The following is a 19,745-nucleotide window of genomic DNA, read 5'->3' as shown; positions in this document are numbered from 1 at the left end:
CAGGTCAGACAACCTGAATGATTATGGGCAGGATACAGTTCCTTGTCTCTCCAAGCATAATTTTTTTCTCGGCCCATGACTCTTAGTTCTCTGTTCACTTATTGCCCCGTCCAGTTGTATCTTGGCCATGCAGCAAGGACTAATTCTCTTCCTTAAGGAACAAGCCTAAGCAGTCAACTGAGAATTAAGTCCCATTTTATCCAATCTGTCTTATGTCCGGGAAAGTGTTCTGTCCCCACCCCCTCCAATAGCATAACCAACACTTACACAGCTGTGTTGAATGTATATCAATTGTGTTACCTACACAATTTATGCTTTGCACAGAATTTGAAGCTTCTTGGTATGTCAGGCTTGGACTGGAAGCCTACTGATCTCGCTTTCCTTCCAAGTGTGGGTGATGCTGCTGCTCAGAGGAGAAAACTAAAGGAATTTTTAGTCAGCACATTCACACCACAGCCCACAACCCTCCTGACTTCACAAGTTAGGTGACGACATTAAGTCTGATGCTACCGACTGAAACAAAGCTTCAGATCTGTTACTGTCTCCCAATCTGAGTTGCCTACTAATGAGGGAGGCCTTCAGGTCTTTCCTCGGTACCACCAGACTACTGTCCTTCAGGTTGCCTCGTTTCAACTGTTTGCCTTCCTGTCTACTGACTGCCCGTGGTACATGGTACACCCTTGGTACTGGCAACACATAATGCATAGAGGCTTCTGTTTTTGTGAATATGCCAGCTAGCTGGCATTTACTAGAAAGCACAGAACACATCCCATGTTATGTATGGCAGTTACCCACAGAGACAACCATTCAAGAGGTTTTTTGTACCTTGGACAGCTCCCACCAAGCTAATCATGTGTGAGCTCTACAGAGGGTTGGATGAGTATGATCATCCTGATGAGAGTGCCTACTGTGTGCAGGCAGCTGCAGGCATAAAAGGGCTGTGATGGCTGTCAGATTAATTACCAGGGCTGGGCACTGCTGGCGTTTAACACTATAACAGGCTGTCATTAGAATCCTGTGATCTGCAAAAGACAGGTTTCATAGGCAAACACAGAGGATCAATGCACTGGTGGTGAAGTGTTCTCAGGTTCTTTTTGATGTGCAAAACTGAGGAACGGCGATTAATCTACTGTTGGATATACTTCTATAACTATTCCTTTGGCATAGTCTCCATAAAGGTCTAAAGGACTTAAATGGCCCAAGAGTTATATACCCACATGACAGTTGCTGCCAGTTGCTCCTGGGCAGCCTGCTATTCAAGAAACATTGTGCTGGTACCAAACAGCTACAGTGAAAACCTTGAATTAATCAGTGCTAAAGAGTGGGGACATTATTCCATACCAGCCAATGTTGGTTTCAGAAGGGTATAAAATGGCATTGCTTCAAAGAAACTTTGTCGCAGTGTACTAGCTAAAGCTCTGACTGTGACAGTACTTTCTTTCCACATTTTGTAACTGCACAGGCACAGAGAAAGTGAGACTGATTGCCATTTCTAGCCACCATGCTGATTCTGATCATAGCCAAATAGCACTGGCACTTCTAAGATGTTCCATTTTAATATATCAATATATACAATGTTTATATGCACACAAAGAAACACATACCAGAGCATTTTCAAAATCCAAGTTTTTACCTTAGTAGAACACACGTCTACTAAGGAAGTTAGTATCTCCATATTTTAGGGTGAAGCAGAAATTCTGTGAAATGTGGAAGACAAGCCCAATATGCCAAACGGGCATCCAGTAATTGTAAAAGATAGTGTCCAAGATATTTGTAATGCATAGCTGCATGGGTCAATGCAATTTCACAGGCAAGAGCTGCTGACACCAGAAATAGCATGAGACAGAACATGGGCACTCAATCAACTAGAACATCTGGTTAGGTTGAGAAGAATCATGTTAGAAGAATCATGAGGATCTCTGCTTTCATTTAAAAAAAAATGCAAGACTCTATCCCTGATAACAGGAGACAACATCTAGAAAATGTGGTTACAGTGTGTGTTAAAGGCAATCCACCTCCACATCAAGAAAGAATTTGAATATTTTAGTTAGTATTTGAGAACAAGGACCCATCTGGACTATAATCTAGCAATGCAGTCTCTTGATTGGGACCTTTAGGGAGAACATGAGCACACTATTTAATCTGCCAGAGCAAAATGGCTTCTACATGTGTTCACAAGAGGGATAGGATAAGAACAGAAATGAAGCAGTACAAGTTAACAGAAGTTGCAAGGTGTTGAAAATTGGCATTAATGGAATCACCGGTGTAAAATGTTGCTTCAGTGATTCACCTTTTAACATTCTACATAATTATTTTTCTTGGGAGTTCAATGGAAAGGGAGAGATGTGTTTTAATAGATTACGGACAATGGACACAAGAACAACTTTTTCACTTGATACTTTACAAGAACAGAAGATATATAAGAATGGTCAAATTCCTTACCTGTAGCAATTAAAAGTCCTGGAACTGTCTCTTTGCTTGAGATGCTGACTGAAGTATAAGGATTTTCTGAAATTTGTAAGTTCAAGTGCAAGGAACAGAAAGGCTGAAGGGATTGAGAAGAAATGGAGGGTAATTTTTGTAAATACGTTCGAATTCACAGAGAGAGCTATCCTTCTGGTTTCATTCCTCTCTTTCCTGATAACATGCAATGACACCAGCAAAAAAGACCAAAGCCCACACATAACTACTGTAAGATCTTCGCATGCTGTAGTGTTCTGTACACACAATGCTATATGCCAAAATCTCTTGCTAGATATGACATGACTATTTGGTAAGAAGAAGACTCCTGAAATAGCTACCTGCTACTTTCAACCAGGGGTCTCAGAGCCAGCCCTTTTGGTAACTGAGCACAGTATGCATCTCCCCCCATGCAAACACCTTCTGTGCCTATAGGCACAGTCCTGAAAGGTAATCAATATGCAAAAACTCATTTCCACACACAGATTGCCCTCGCTAGATCAGAGCTATGAAAATTAATATCTTGAAATATATGTAGCTTCATTAGTACTTCCCACAAATATTTGGAATGAACCTCAAACCCAGCAGCCACTGTTAACAAGTCTCCATAGTCTCTAAAACCAACTGATATCATACTCATGAGTTCACTAACTATACAGAAGGCCCGGAGAAACCCATTATGAGTGACTACCTTACAAGGAAGGAATTAATTTACTCTGAAGGTTTGCTAAAATCTGAACACCATTCAGGAGCATTGCAATAACTTTTCACATGGGACAGAAGTAGGAGTTATGCTGCTAGGGCTTTGACATTAGCATACTTAATATTTTTAGCTGCTTTAGTCTGATTTTAGTAATTATTTTGTTCATATGAATGGTGTTCCATTTTAATTTTTGATAACCATGCAAAACCTTCTGAAAAGGTGAGGAAACAAACAGGTGAATAAATAATTATGATCTCAAGACATGTCATCATACAATCTTCTAACATTCAGGACAATCATACAACCTGCATTTACATTTTCATAATGGTACCTTCTGGCTTGATTACGTTAAACCATATAGTGGTTTAAGATATTCACTTCACTATCAGCCAAAAGGGAGAAAAAAGGAATAACTGATGAGAATTGGGGGGGAGGATTTGTGGTTCAGGTCCTATTAAGGCATCCCAGTGGTTTCAACAAAGGTTTTTTGTTTTTTGTTTTGCATTGGTGCTAGAGACCAAAATTACTTATGGGTCCATCAATTACAGCTTGGAAATTTTCCACGACTGACCAGCAGACAGTGTAGGGGGTCTCCTCTGAAATCAGAATCTGGAGCCTGCAGCAAACGCCAGTCTCTCCCTTTGTTGTAGGTGATGAAAGTCTTAATTTGGTTCTCCACTTTCTTGTTTGCTAGGAATATGCCTTTGATCCCTGCTACCTAGGAAAAATGATGAGAGATGAAAAACCACATCGGCTGAGTAGGAGAGAACAAGGCACAGTCAGTAGTGAACAGCCAGCCAGCAAAGTATCCTGAAGACTGGCAGCTGCTCATAAGGAGCCAAAGATGTTATTTAAAGCAGGCACTCAAACTTGTTGGGAGCAAAAAGATTTTCTCCCTTTTTAAGCCACCTCCATACCTCAAGTGTTTTTTGACCACATCATGGCTGTTTCCGCACCAAGTTTTTACAACCTTTAAGGAAATGTTTTATTGTTGTATGTACACACTATTTTCCCTCTGTTTGGTATTGGAAATGTTTTGCAATTGTTTAATGTCCATGTTATCAGCAAACACTTATACAGCAATGTTTCCCTTTACTCTGTTTCCAAGACAACTTCCCCTGAGGTGTGGACATGTTTGAGACGGCATTCATTCCCCCTCCGTTGTCCACACCCACTTTGTAGCCCATCTCCCTCCCATTTCCCCTCCCCTTCCCCCTTGCCTATTCTCCAATCAGCCATTTCCCAGCATTTAATTTTTTTAATGTAATGCACTAGGACTAATGATGTAACAAAATGATGAATTAAAGAAATAACATTAGAGTGTGCATGAGCCTCCCTGATGATTTGCGTGTCGATTTAGGTATCATTATATGTGTGTAGAGCTGGAAAGGGGTGGGGGGACGAGACACAAACACTGCCTTGTCTGGACTGGTGGGGGGAGAGGGAGATATACCATCCCTTTTTCTGTTAAGGCTCAGGGGAGCCGAGGCGAGGACAACATTGCTTCTTAACTCATGTTGCGGCAATGTATGGAAGAGGAGGAGGAGCATGCGGTGACTTGGCTCCCCCACTGGACTCTGTTGCCATTACAATGGTGCTGAGAGGGGAGAAAGGGTGGAGGGAGTACACGTGCATGCCTGTCTGCCTGAGCTGTGGAGAATAACAGCCGTTAACAGCCAATCTGGGTGGGCAGGCAGATGTCAGTACCAAAGGCAGCAGAGGCAATGTATGGAAGAAGAGGAGGGGCATGTGGTGACTGAGCTCCCCCACTGGCCTCTGCTGCCATTACGACAGCACCGTTGTCTGCCTGGGGGAGGGGCTGTGGCTCAGTGATAGATTATCTGTTCAGCATGCAGAAGGTCCCAGGTTCAATCCCCTGCATCTTCAGTTAAAGGGACTAGGCAAGTAGGTGATGTGAAAGACCTCAGCCTGAGATCCTGGAGAGCCACTGCCAGTCTGAGTAGGCAGTACTGACTTTGATAGACCAAGGGTCTGATTCAGTATAAGGCAGCTTCATATGTGCCTGCCTGCCTGCCCACCCCCTCTCATTCTCTTTTTTTTAACATTTGCCCAATGACACAAACACTTAAAAAAAGGATCTAAGTGTGCATGCGCCTCGAGTGGAACAAGGTTGGGAGGAGGGAGAAGGTACTGTGGCGGCATGAATGCACTGAGGGGGATTTAAGCTGGGGAGGGCCGAGTCCTCTTTCTATTAAAAATTCTTGCTTGCTTGAGTTGGACTCATGAAGAGCTCCAAAAAAAGGAACCCAGGTGCAGTGACCAATCACAGTGCACCATCTCTGCAAAACCTGCTCAGAAACAAAAGAATGGGGCCAAGGAGGAGCATATGCAACATCACAAACAATGCCACACTTCCCCAGAGAAAAGGTTTTTCTTTTTAGTAGAGTGTGGACAGAGGTTAAACATTCTTGGGAAGCAGAATACAATGGCAAAAGAGGCGACATGCGGACAGAATTTTTGAATGCGCTGCCAAACCTCACAGATCAACTACAAGAATAATATGCTGTAAGTTAATGGTGCGGAAACGGCCTATGTTGCGTAATCCAGAGGCACAGCAGGACTGAAAAATGTAGGAGACCAGACAAGCCTTTGAATCCACATTTATTACTAGGAACAGTTTCTCAAAACTTTGAGGTGATGGCCACACACTTCTACCACCCATGGCATCAACCCAGTCATTCATGGCTGATCAGATAACCTAACAACAAAATGTCAACTAACCATAACACAGAGGTTCAGAACATATGGGCAAACATATGTGTTAATTACTTTTAACAAGGTTGGGCTGGAAACTGTCTTTCTTGGCTTCACTGGGGAAGAAAACAAAATGAGATTTCACAGGAGAAAACAGAATATATGTCATTAGAAGGATCTTGCCTGGTGGGTTTTCTATTAAAGAAGCATGCAGCATTGTGACCAAGCTGTGGAAGGACCAAGCAAAACTGAGGACTCATGCACAATCAAAGGGCGAAAACGCATGGTCACTTTATCCTTTAATCGCTGTTTTAGTCAGGATCGAATGCACATTAGGCGAAATGCATGCGTTCAATCCTGGCTGAATCCTGGCTGAAACAGGGATTAAAGGAGGATAAAGAGACCATGCGTTTTCGCTCAAAGTCAGCCATGAAGTCTGCATTAGTAAGCACTGAGGCTTATCTCAAGCACCCTCCCATGTTGACCCTCTGCTCAGTAGAGGAGTAATATGTTTATGGGCACATTCTCAAAGCTCTCTATATTACTGTCTGAATTCAAATTACCTTTAGAATAAACTCAGAAATATGAGCAGAACTTTCAAAAAAAGATCCGAAAGCAGATGTATCTTTAAACAGGGATGATGAAAGCGCTCGACCTTGCACATGCTCATGAACCCTGTGGCAGGGTCATTCATTTCAACATTTTCCCTCCAGCCCACATACAACTTAACTTGCTCCCTGGTATCCATTAAGGAGTCAGTGGGATTGCTTGGAGAATATGAAAAACTTGAAACAACAGATCACAGGAAGTTAAGGTGTAGGGAGGCCACAGCCTTGATGTTCCATCACCAGCATGCTTCATTTTTATCAAACAATCAATACATCCAACCCTATTTTAACACTGAACGGGTGCAAAAATCTCCTACGTCCCTGGGTAAATACTATGTACAGGATTGTATTTTGGGGAATGCATTTCTGTGGCAAGGTGTATTGGGTAACTCAGGTGCATGCTGTAAACTATAAGTCACCAGGTTTTGCCATCTCTGTCATGCTGAGACAAGCATCCAAGATGAGAGGAAAAAAGAAAAAGAGAGAAAGACCAGCACAGAGATGGACAGGACTATCCTCTTCTGCTCTGGGAAGGATGAACCCAGATTTTACATTCTAAACACTGAACTGACTGGTCCCATCACTAACTTACCAAAATGAGGTGGGTACCAGTGCATTTCTCCATCTCCAGACAGTTCCCTGATGTTGCAGGCCATGAAAGGTGTCAGCAGAACTATTTTGTGTTGGTGTATTGCAATATCATCTTATCATGCCAGTACAGAAAGTTTCTGCCCCTATCTAGAGTGGCTTAAAACAGCAGGAAAGTTGCAAACCTTTGGCACAACCCAAGGGATTCCAGTATGTAGGGATTCAAGTCTTCCCCCAAATATAACAGTATAAGCATTTTCTTACACTTAGGATAAAAGTCTGGGGGATATGAAGTGACTTAAAACCAAGAACTGCCCCCACCCCCTGTCTCTAGTTACTCTGTTGAAACATCCAGCAAAGATGTGAATTAAGAGGCTGGGAGAAACCGTCTGTGTGTCTGCTTTTAGGATTTCTTTTTGTAAAGCCTATACCAACTTGACTTATTCTATAGCACCGAAATATAATTTATACCACAATCACCTTGCTGAATTACTTATCAAATGCCTCTCCTCCTCTCTGGCAGAGAAATGGAAAAGCATCTCACAAAAAGGTAAAAAAAAATGAGTGTAATTTCAGATATAAAAAGTGTTTCTTACAAAGGCTTCTGACACTGCCCAAGTGAAGACAGAGACCTATTTTTTGAAATCCACAGGGGAAGTGAGCACAAAATATCCTATCAAAAAACAAATTGCTTCTTAAGAAACCAGTAAGAGGGCTTTCATCTCATCTCCTGAGGAATTCTTCTTTAGCAGCAGAACTCCTAAAACTATTGCTTTCCCCTTTTTCTGCATAATAGTAACTTAGCCTTATTATCTCTTTCGTTATTCACATACATTACTAATTTATGCTGCCTTTCTTCCCCTTGAAATTCTTTGGCCATTTCCCCCAAGTTAGAACCTCCACATTTGCCTTGAGATTTTACATTAGGTGAAAGTGGAAACTTTAATCCTGATGACTAAAATACTCCCTCAAATCAGTGGATATTGAATGAGAACACTGTCTTTGATAGACAAAAATTCCAGGAGTTTGAAAAGAATCTGGAGTACCATCATGGCCAGCTTGAGGGTGAGATCCAGTTACTTTTCTGAAGTACTCTTGGGAGCACATAGAAGTATTTATTCATATAACCGTTATAGGTAGAATTTCATGAGCATGATCCAAGCAGAATCTCAGATCACATTTATGGAATCAGGCCAGCAAAAGTCCAGCAACATTCTCCCTTGGGTATTGCACAAAATCACTTTAAACATTTATGATGATCGGAGTGCCAAATTTTCCATCAGAATCAAGCGATCTGCTAGACAGAGGGATTTCAGCATTCATTATTTATGGCTTAAATAGTCCATGAAAACACTTCATAATTTAATTGCATTCACACAATTGCCAACTTTTCTGACCAGATTTCAGCTGAAAACTGTGGAAGGGAGAGGGCTGAGGAGAGAGTCTGGTTGCTTATCTGCCCCTTGCATACATGGGCACCAAGCTAAATAACTCCCATTTGCTTTCATGAACACATATGCCACTGGTCTCCTGTTTTATTTTACACATGGTTTGGGAGCAGTTATCCCTTCCCCCCCCCCCCACCACAGCACTGGTATATAGAGATATATATTACTTGCATTTCCAGTTAAGGGGTGTCAGGTAGTATTGCTGAGAAATAATTCTTTCTCATACTCCCCCCCAAATTGAGCAAGACCTATTGCCAGCATGACATTTTCAACACAGTTTAGATGGTGCTTCACATTTTGATAAGCTTTCAGTGAACAGATCATTAATTAGAGGAAGTGAGTTGGGAAAATAGCCTAAATTTGTATTCCCTAGCTTCAAAAATATCACCTTTATTGACACATTGCAACAATTTTTAATTGTGAATGTATCTGTTCACTGACAGAATAACTGATGGACAACAATGCTTTTAATTACCTGACACTCCTACTGGGAAGTGGTATTTATCCTTACAAGAAGAGGGGTTGGTTGCCCCAAGCATACCTCATAAAGGTCAATAATGATATTCCCCTCTAGTCCTTGGCTGCGTTTAACGTTCTCCAAGGCCAGGGTGAAGTAGATCCCACGAGTGTCAGAGATGTAAAGGTTGTATGTGTCATTCTGATTCCATTCCTGAACGGCAGCAAACACCTGATTCTCATCAGTGCTGATAATGTGCATGTCCTGTTAAGGAAGATAAAAGGCTTATTACCCCCAATCTTTGTATTTCTTTGCCCTTTGGGACACAAAACAATTATGATGACTTATGCTACAGCTGAGGAAGGACCATGAGTTATGGGTGATGTTAAACAATTTTCCATTAGACCAGGCCAATAAATTACCATATTCAGGGCTTTTCTTATTTGTAAGTTTTTTAATTTTAAAATGGCTGCAGGGTGGTTGAGGGGGAAGAAGGACAGAGATTCCAGAGTCCTTGAAGGAGTTTCATCGTACTTCATTTTTTATTTATACGTTTGCAAGTCAGTTTTATTGTTCCTGGAAGATTCACAGCCTCAGAGCCTAAAGGCCTCCTCCTCTCCAGAAGATACAGAAAGCACAGCTGTCAAGCTAGCCTTGCTCACATTGCCATGACAGTAAGCCTGAGGTTTCAATAAAACAAAAGAACCTCCAGTAACAAAAAGGAGCTGAAGTTTCTATTCATCTTGTGCAGATTTACAGTGGCTACCAAATGAAACAAGCTGTCCTTGCTCCAAAGCATTATCAGTACAGGCTCTGTACTTTCTCTTAGCAGTTACCAGAACCAAATGTTCACCCTCCCTCACAGACTGTGGTTCTGGACTAAAGGTGGGATTGGATTTGAGGTCAGGAACATTGACCTGTTTGTCAAACAAATCAGCAAAAAGCTTGGTTTTTTTCTAAGCCCTGTTCAGAATGAGTCTTCCCTTCCCTACTAACCCTATGGTGGTGCTGGAAGCAGCTGGCCTGCCTGCCTGTCAGACAGACAGCAGATGAACTCTCTCCTTCCTAGCTGTTCCTTCTTTATTTCACTCCTCTAATGCTCTGCAGACTGTTTAGCAGTACTTGAGGTGGGCTTGGGGCACCCTGGGAAATGTAGCTTTTAGGATAACTAATATCTGAGGAAGGGGGAAGAGGGAAGAGGTTAAGAGTAAAAAGAATCTCTTCCAAGTTGCTTCAGATGGATGGCCAATGGTAGCAGAAGGTAAGTTGGGAGGTGAAAGAGGCCAAAAGGGAGAGAAGGAAGTACTTTTTTTAGTTAGCACAAGAAAGAAATTGGACACAAGAAAGAAATTGGAAGTTGTAGTGTGATAAAAGTAAAGATTATGACCTGGTAGTTTATATTCTAAGCCCAGGAAACAGGTCTTTTGATATCACAACAACTGGGACACAACATATTGTTGACATTCTTCCCTGTGTTAACTTCCACACTAGAGGTGTGCATTCTGATATGCTGAACTGGCTACCCTGTCTGGTGATTTTTTGCGTGAATCACAGGGCACTTTCACACATGCCAAATAATGCATTTTCAACCCACTTTCAGTACACTTTAACAATTATTTGCAAGTGGATTTTTCCAGTTCACACAGTAAAATCTAGCTTCAAAGTGCATTGAAAGTGGATTGAAACTGCATTATTCAGCATGTATGAAAGTGCCCAGAGAGAGGACCTTTTATGTGAAATGGTGTATACATTTCAAAAGAGGCAAGATGGGTGACGAACTGTGACTGCCTGATCTACCTGTAACCCTGAACCTGCAGGACAGAAGGTGTAGAAAGTGAGATTCTTTAGTGAGTGAAAAAAGGTGACACACTCCTTCGTACAAACTTGCCCACCAGTTGAGATCATCACTGCCGGCCCTTTCACCTGGCTTGCCTACCTTCAGAAGTTAAGTATGTGGCAGAGAGAGGACTATCACCACTATTCAATGTTAATTCTGCACCAATAAACCATGCATGATCTACACTGTACATATAAATACTGAATAGATAATATATTAAAAACACAACCTATGTACTCAACACAGACAAATCTAAAAAGACAGCAACAGAAATCAGAGAACTGAAACCAATGACAAAAATATAAATGAACGCAAAAAGAAAGAAATAGGAAGCATTTGCTGCTCCCTAGCTTTTTTAGCTGTTTTAAGCTACTTGACAGGGAGATCACATCCAAATTTTAAAAATAATAAATAAATAAATAGCTATTGAGACTGTTTATAAAGAGATACAGTTACCTTTGGTAGTGAGTATTTGGGTAATTTTATCTGAGTGAAGGGCTCCCTTTTGTAGGACACATAATAATTAGCTCTTCCACCAGATGTCACCTGTAGAAATACCCAAAATATGAAACAATGAATGCCTATTTAACCACATATTTTGTCATTCCCTGGCAAATTTGTAAGTTTTTTTGTTTCAGAATACTAATACAATACCACTGTTCAAAGAATCCTGGAATCCTAAACTAGACAGTACATTAATCACAATCATGTGATTCTGAATTTGTCTGTCTCTATTTCTTTCTTGAAATGAGTATTAAAGAAAATATAGGCTCGTTCATAACAAATCCAACTGGCTTCTAAAAATCAAGCCTTTTTCTTAACGGGGTTTCTAGATAGATTGCTTTATAATTTGTTTTAACAATTTCCTGAGTATTGGATCCAGGCTAACCTGGGGAAGTATAGTCTCATTAGTCAGACTTCAATACCTGGAAAACTGTTAGAACAAATTATAAAGCAATCAATTTGTAACCACTTCTTGGAAATTGCTAGCAGCCAGCATGGATTTCTTAAGAACAAGATATGCCAAACCAATCCCATCTCTCCTTCAAAAATAACCAGATCACAGGACAAGAAAAACACAGTTGTCACAATCTATCTTTGCTTTCAGAATAAAACAAGAAAAAACCTGTCAACAAGTGGATTAAAAGGGTAATTATAAATATGAAAGAGGGATGTTCTATAAGAACAGTTTGTAATTATTCTCTTTTGGTTCAATTAGGGGTCTACATTACTGCTAATGAAAAAGATAACACAATACAAAGTTATCACATTACATGTTCAGATGACACACATTTCAGACAATTGACAAGATACTTGTGGATACAATAGGATTCAAATCATCTTGATAAACTGAAGGACTGTTTCTGCAAACATTAACATGAGCATCATCCCTGGCAAATGCAAATATCAAAAAGGTATACATTAGTACTTAAGCTAAGATCCTCCAAAAATAATCAAGAGGCCATTCTTGATAAATATGTGGAAAAACTGTAATGCTGCAGGAAAAAGAAAACCATATGAAATGCATTAGTAGAAATAAAATGCATGCGGCAAATAAAAATACATGGAAACATTGGACTAGGGAAGCCAAGTAATCAAGATCACTGCATGTTTTAAAGAAGAACACGATACAAACATCTGAAAGATGCATTTTAGATATGGTGCACTGGGCATCAGTAGATGGAGTTGGAGATGAAAAGGAATTCACAAACACCACATCAGAATATTACTAAGACAATATATATATATCCAAATAATGAGCTTATAAGTTATGAAAAGTGACTTGAAATTGAAATAGTGAATGACAAGTAAAAAATTAATGAAGAAGATACTAAAACAAGATGTTATAATTTGTGAAACAAGGCATTTCTGAAACAGCAGAATTAAATTAAGGGAAAGGATTCTATTGCATCATGAAAGCAAATACTTCCTTTTTATTACGTTTTCTAGAAATGGGCAAAAGCATTACTGCTGTTCTGCTATCAATAAAAAAGTATATCATAGAACATAAAACAAGGCAGAAGGATAAATAATTACTGCCTGTCAAATGAAACGAACAGTGCATTCCTGAGGTTGGGGGGCAAATCGGCTTAGGAAGCAGGGAAAGGTTCATGCTGAGGTAAATGCTACTTACACCATCTAAACTGGCACAGGCGTCGGCGTGAGAGGAGCTAGGCCAGCACGAAGAGGTGGCAGCGAGTGCCATCACAGGAGCAGTGCTGCGATCTCCATGCCAGCACCAGCACAGCATGGAGGCCCACACCATCGCCTAAGGCGGTGTCTCTGGGGGGTTCCCAGCACTAGTACCATTCCTAAGGGCTTTCGGCAAAGGAATGCCCACTTTTGGCGACATAAAGTCACGTCAGGTATTTACCTGGCACAGCCCACAGAGTCCCATGCAATCTCCCTCCCAAGCTGACTGTCTGCCTCACAATGGCCCCACCCACTGATCCCTGGTGGCTGTGGAATCTTACCAAGTGGCTGGCCAATGGGGCCATCCCAGAAATGGCCGTGCCCCCATAGAGGAGGCCATTGGCTTGCTGGGTAAGCCCTCTTAGGCACCATTTCAGTCAAACTTCTCTTCTGACAGGTAAGGCTTGCACGGCTCGAGATGCTGCAGGGAAGCTCCCCGAGGTACAGACTTAGCACATTTGTGCCTCTCCACCCACCGCAAGGCATGCAGAGTGGAGGGTCCCTCAAGCAAGGAGGGGTTTAGCACCCAAGCATGAGTCCACTCGGGGGATTTGGCTTGAGGGTGGGCACTGTACCATCGGTGGTGACAGACTTGAGCATGCCCCCTCCACACCCGGCCTGTCACTTTGAACTAACACCCATCTGGGAAAGCAAGGTCTACATGATGTGTGGCCAAGCTCCCCCGGTCATTCTCTCAGGTTCTGCAGAGGCACCATTCTGGGACCCCAGCTCCCAGGCCTGCTGTCTCGGGTAAGAAGAGGGGCCTAACCTTTCTCCTAACAGCTGTATGGACTTGCCTTGCTGCCCAGGCCTTGCACATTCCAGGAGCCACATGCTCTCCCAAGGTGCTGCCAGCCTCCCCCTTAGCCATTCATCCCTGCTACGGGTTCTCTCTACACCTGACCATGGGCCGCAACTGCCTTAACAGGGAGGTGAAAGCAGGCCTGGAATCCTTGGCAGGGGTCGTGAGCCCATCCTCAGCGGTCCGGGTGCAGGAGGCCACAATCAGAAACCACAATACCAACCCATTCTTATTTTGCAGGTAGCCACTCCCAACTGGTGGGTCCCCAAGCCCTCCACAGCATTGTCACCTGGGCCACCCTAAGCGTGCCAGCAGCTGTCAGTTGCTGGCTGGCTGCGGGGACCAGGGGACGTATCTGGGCTCGGCAGCTGCCACACCTGCTTGTCTCCAAATGTCACTGCATGGGTCAGGGTCCTGCATGGCCATGGGAATGCCCATGTGATCTGGAGGGCTGTGCCATGGCCACGCCCTTCACATGCCTCTGTGTGCCCAGCCCCTCCCACCCCCAGGAAGAGGTTCAGCTCCCCCGCTCCTGACCACTGCTGATCTACCCCCCCTTCAGGACTGCGCTCATAGTCTCCAACCACAATTCACCTGATATGTATTCGATCATTGTTCCATTCTGAAAAGACCCATGTTTGAAGTTGCTTGCTTGAGATCATCTGAAGTCCTGCTTCATGTCTTCCCATCCACTTCTGGCTTTAAGTGGCAATTGCTTTAAATGGCCCATTGTTTAAAGCAGTGGGTTTCCTGGCTCATCCATTGAAAAATACAGGCCGCATTCACAACAGAGAAGCTGACTACAGCCAGTCAGCCACTTCACTATTGCTTAACTTTTCTATGGAGGAGAATCAGATGGGGGCGACCCCTTTCAGACCCCATACAATCGGATCTCCTGATCCCATCTTCACCAAACTTGGGGGTTCTTGCAAGGAGAGTCCCTTGCAGCCACGCTGCATTTATATTAGTTGTTATGGCCATTGGCCAGCACAAAACAACAGAGCAGTGCAAGTACCCATACAACACCAGTAAAAACAACAATAAAAAGGGAAAAGAAAAATACAGCAGAACAACCAAAAACAAACTGATCAAACACACCATCAACATGATAGGGTACCAGATTAACATTGTATATTATATATTGTGCATTGCTTCACCCTTCACTCTTCATCTGATACGTCACTAATAGTATAACTCTTTTCTTTTTATCATTCCTTTTAATAATGGCCTTCCAGCAAAATTTAGCTACATCAGAAGAAATAACAGGGTTTTTATCTTCAAGCAGAAACTGGATAATTAATCTTTCTTCCATTATAGGTTGATGCAAATAACCATATTGTTGTAACCAGGGCTCAATTATAGATCTTCTAAATTCCTCATAGAGTTCACAATATAATAGAGTATGTGACAAGGACTCCTCTGCTCTTGCTGTACACATGCATTTTCTCATCTCTCTGGGTTGATTTAGAAATCTACCCAGAAGAACAGCTGAAGGGAGTGCATCAAAACGTGCTCTCAAGAATGCCCATCTCAGATGGGGTAAAGTAAGATTGGAAAGGTATGGAGCTGAATGGAAAGGTATGGAGCTGCAAATTTGGGGGCTCTACCTGCAAAAATGTCCCCCAGGAGCCACAGAAAGCCAATTCAGATTTGCCATCCTCTCCAGCTTTAGGGACTCGGTAAACCTGAACATGAAATTTACCGAAATGGCTTTTTTCCAGTATTTTTTGGTTCGGGTTTTACCAAATACACAGCCCAAATTATAGCTTTTAAAAAGGTATGTGATGGCATTATTTTAATGTTTTCATATTCTTTGATAAGACAATTTTACTGCATGATTGTTTTTTATGCTGCTGCTCTATAGTTTTATATTGTGTCTGCTGGTTTTATTATGACTTCAATATACTTTTTGGTACCTGCCTCAAACAAAACATTGGAGAGATGGTATACAAATATTTTAAATAAATAAATAATTGTACAACAATTTAAATTTTTAAAATATAGATTTAATCGTTTAAAAATTTGATTTAATTTATAATTTAATTTAAATGTAGATAATTCATAAACAGCAGCCAGTACAAGGTGTTTTTAGTTTGTTTGTTTGTTGCTCGTTATACCAAAATAACTTTCGGTTTATAATTAGGAAGTGTTATTTTATTCCCCCTCCCTTCTACTAGCTGCAGATAAAGTTCCATCTGCCTTGTGGCAAACAGTTTCCTCCCACTGCAGAAGAGAGCAAGCAGCAACATAACTTGCCTTGTACAGAAAGGTCTGGCTAAATGAGGTTCTACTGCTATATAATTGTGCTTTGAAGAGAAACAAAAAGGGTCCAGAGCAGCCCGCAAGAGTCTAGGAGAGAATGGAGCTTTCTAATCAATTCAGATGAGTTGGCAGCATTATCTTTTTTTATTTTACTTGTTACAAATACTCACTACTGATTTTGTTCTGAATGTGAAGTAGAATGTATATATGTAATACTGCTTGTGTATGGCAAAGTGGCAGTAGAATTTGATTCCAGCATTGCAAAGTACTTGTATTTGGAATTTTAAAATGTCTGTGAACCACTGGTTTAACATGAACAGCAATATGGCACTTTCCTATATGGCACCTGCCTCAATACTTCAGTTCTTATACAAAAAATTGAAAAGGACTGGTATCTTTCCCCTCCCCACACCCCACACTGTGTAAGCAAGTAAGCAATACTGAGCCAATGTAAGCAGGTGAATAAAGAGAGCAGGCTTAATCTTTCTGTGTGTGCAGGAAACAGCACATCTCATTTCCTATGAAACCATGTCTTTATGATAATGTACAACTTAGCAATACTGATCTTGGCTGCAGCATGACTGATACTAGAGATTTATAACCCACTATGGGTTACACACCGCTAGTAACAGTTATGCTGCAATGAAAATCAATATTGCAAAATGTGCTTGATATTCCTAAGGATTATGCTCATGTAGTGATCAAAACTTGGCTCATCTCAGTGAAATGATTCTAACTTCTTTGGTAAGTTTCCCCACCATCATCCTTTGAAAAACTAAATTATTATTTTTTTATTTCCAGCTTATTTTGAAGCTTCTCAGATGTTTCAAAGAAGAAGGAATTTGCTCCAGTTTCTTTTTATGACAAAAAGAAAAATGGTAGCAGTTCTACCCTTAAGAGGCTCCAGTGATGATGACAATAAGCAAATAGACAGCAGATAATGGAATGTTCTTCCTCATCAAAAGCTTTACAGAAACTTTCCACTTCTACAATACCAACTTCTGTGAAGGCTGCTTGCTTTCAGTAGGAAATGAATGAATGCAACCAGGACATTGTAGTTTTATAGCTTAAATGTTTAATTGCCTATCTTGATCAGCTAAAAATACCTAACTGCTGCTGGGAGGCTCAGATAGTCTTTTAAATGCTGAATTTTGATTAATATATTTTAATGTTTGTTTTTATTACTTCTGTTTTGTAAGATGCTTCTGGCAGGTTCCTGGAGAGGCAGCATAAAAATGTTTTAAATAAGTAAATAATCTCAGCAATGATTTTAATTGTTTCCTCCTGGTCATGGCCATTCTAGAGATAATTGGATTTTATAATTCTCATGGGTCTGATAGCAGTTTGGGAATAAAAACCACTGATTCCATTATGAAAATTCTGAGACTGGTGAAATTTCCATTCAGTAGTGCTTGCTTTGGCAGGCACACAGGGTTTGAGATGCTACAATACACCACATTCTTCTTTACTATATGAAACATTTACTGGCTTTTAAGATTTCCAATTTCTAATAAAACATACAAAAAATCCCATCTCAGATGTTTTCTTTTTTCTTCCTTTGAAATGTCAACATACTATATTGCCATAGCATCAATAATACCCCCAGCAATCATATCATCTCTAGAAGGTGGCATATTTCTATAGAGAATCTGTCATTCAAAGGCACCACTAAGGCTAGCCATAATGCACAGAGATATCATATCTGATCTGCAATAGACAAGGCTGTGCCTTTGACAGAGTGAGAAAAGGGAAGCCTGTTTTTCAGAGCATTAGATTTCCAGAATGTGATTCTACTCTGAATGTAAGGCTTTATCATTTTATAGGTTTATAGGTTTCTACATTAATTTCTACATATTTGGATGTGTAATGGAGCAAAATCATTTAGCCTGAAAAAAGAACTGGATATGGGGGGGGGGGGGGGAGAAACAGTCTAAGACCATCCATTGGCTTCTTAAGTTGGGCACAATGATATCTTATCTAGTTCAGTAGTAGAAACCATTGCATTCTTTCACTGCTGTAAAGACAACAGAGCATCAGTAATTGACAGTTTTCCTGGACATGACTTCCAGAATTTGGCACAATCAGAAAGTCTGGGGTTCAAATTTTTAACCATTCTCTTCACTATTAAATAAGCTGAGACCCATCAATAATTTTCAGGGGTGATGGGGGTGGAATGCAAAGGAATCTCACCCTGCACAAATTTTTGTAATCCTTTTGAATGAAAAGGGACACATTCCTCTTGTCACTGAGTTTGGAGATGCATTTAAAAAAAAAAAAAAAACAAGGCCAAATCCATTCTCCCCTTTAGGTGTTGGGGGGAAATCAAGAAGTAGAGGGATGAGGGCCAGAGGCTTACAGGGGAGGAGTTAATGTTCACAGGAACTGAGAGCAAAGTTACCCACAAATCCCTCATTGTCAAGACTTAAGCACCCTAGAGCTCCCTCAGATGTCAATGGCCCACACAGCCAGAGTTATAAAGAGACTCAATGTTGCGTAAACCAGAGAATCATGATCTATGTGATTATTTAATAGACCTATGTGCTATTAAAATTTGCCTCTGTCAAGGCCAGCTTGGTGGGGCAATGCTCTGACACATTCCAATTAAGGCTTTGTTTGGTAACTCTGCTGTCAAGAAAGGGTGAGAAACTTTGGTTTTAAATAGCTTGTCTGAGCTGACATTTCAGCTCAGTTCCCCCACCCGTACCTTGACTTTCCCGCCGTCACTATGAAAAAAGGGGCTTTACTCTGCTTAGATTGTTCCATTACCACTTTAGAATTCCAGGGAGGGGGGAACTTACCACCGCCGCCGCCTCCTGCGGCTGCAGGGAGGTCGAGCCGCCGCCCCCACCAGGTCCGCGCAGCTTTTCCCCGGCAAGGGGTGGCCTCCAGGGGCCTCCTGCGGCTGCAGGGAGGCCGCGCCGCCGCCCCCACCAGGTCCGCGCTGCTTTTCCCTGGCCGGGGGCGGCCTCCAGGGGTCTCCTGCGGCCGCAGGGAGGCCCGCCTCTGCTTTTCCCTGGCAGGGGGCGGCCTCCAGGGGCCTCCTGCGGCTGCAGGGAGGCCGCGCCGCCGCCCCAGCCGGGTCCGCGCTGCTTTTCCCTGGCCGGGGATGGCCTCCAGGGGCCTCCTGCAGCCGCAGGGAGGCCCGCTGCCGCTGCCACTTTTCCCCGGCCGGGGGCGGCCTCCAGAAGCCTCCTGCATCTGCATGGAGGCCGAGCCGCCGCCCCTGCCAGGTCCGCGCCGCTTCCCGCCGCCAGGAGCCCGGTCAAGTAAGCCTGCGGGGGGGGGGAGGGGTTATAAGCCGACCCTTGGCTTATACGAGGGTGCCTAATTTTTCCCCATTTTTGGGGAGAAATTAGGCACCTCGGCTTATACGCGGGTCAGCTTATACACGGGTATATACGGTACCTTGTCTTGGGGTCAGGTGTGTGTGTACATGTAAAGGCCACAGATGTATAGCCCCATCCCTTAGCAATAACAGGTGCTTTACCACAGTCCTAGGTGTGAGATGAGGGTCTGGATTTCATAACTCATCACAGAAACTAATTAATTATTTTATTTTCCCTTTTGTGGGGGGATAATTTACCCAAGCATATTCTAGATTTAGCCAAGGGGAGTTCATCCATAATTTGCATTTTATTAATGTAAAGAATTCTGTTTGTATGGTCCTTTTAA

General features: G+C 42.2%; 1 protein-coding gene across 1 annotated transcript in view; it reads right to left on the bottom strand.

Annotated features, from left to right (window-relative positions):
• SORCS3 (sortilin related VPS10 domain containing receptor 3) overlaps positions 1-19,745 on the bottom strand; it is a 564,006-nt gene that overhangs the window by 122,412 nt on the left and 421,849 nt on the right. Inside the window, exons 8-11 of the mRNA XM_056849278.1 lie at positions 11,273-11,362; positions 9,064-9,243; positions 3,735-3,881; positions 2,443-2,545 (exon numbers count right to left, since the gene is read on the bottom strand). Coding sequence (XP_056705256.1) covers positions 2,443-2,545; positions 3,735-3,881; positions 9,064-9,243; positions 11,273-11,362 — 520 coding nt within the window. The remainder of the gene's footprint in view (positions 1-2,442; positions 2,546-3,734; positions 3,882-9,063; positions 9,244-11,272; positions 11,363-19,745) is intronic.

The sequence above is a fragment of the Euleptes europaea genome, chromosome 5 (genome assembly GCF_029931775.1).
Source record: "Euleptes europaea isolate rEulEur1 chromosome 5, rEulEur1.hap1, whole genome shotgun sequence".
NCBI lineage: Eukaryota > Metazoa > Chordata > Lepidosauria > Squamata > Sphaerodactylidae > Euleptes > Euleptes europaea.
This window is presented reverse-complemented; position numbering and strand designations above follow the sequence as displayed.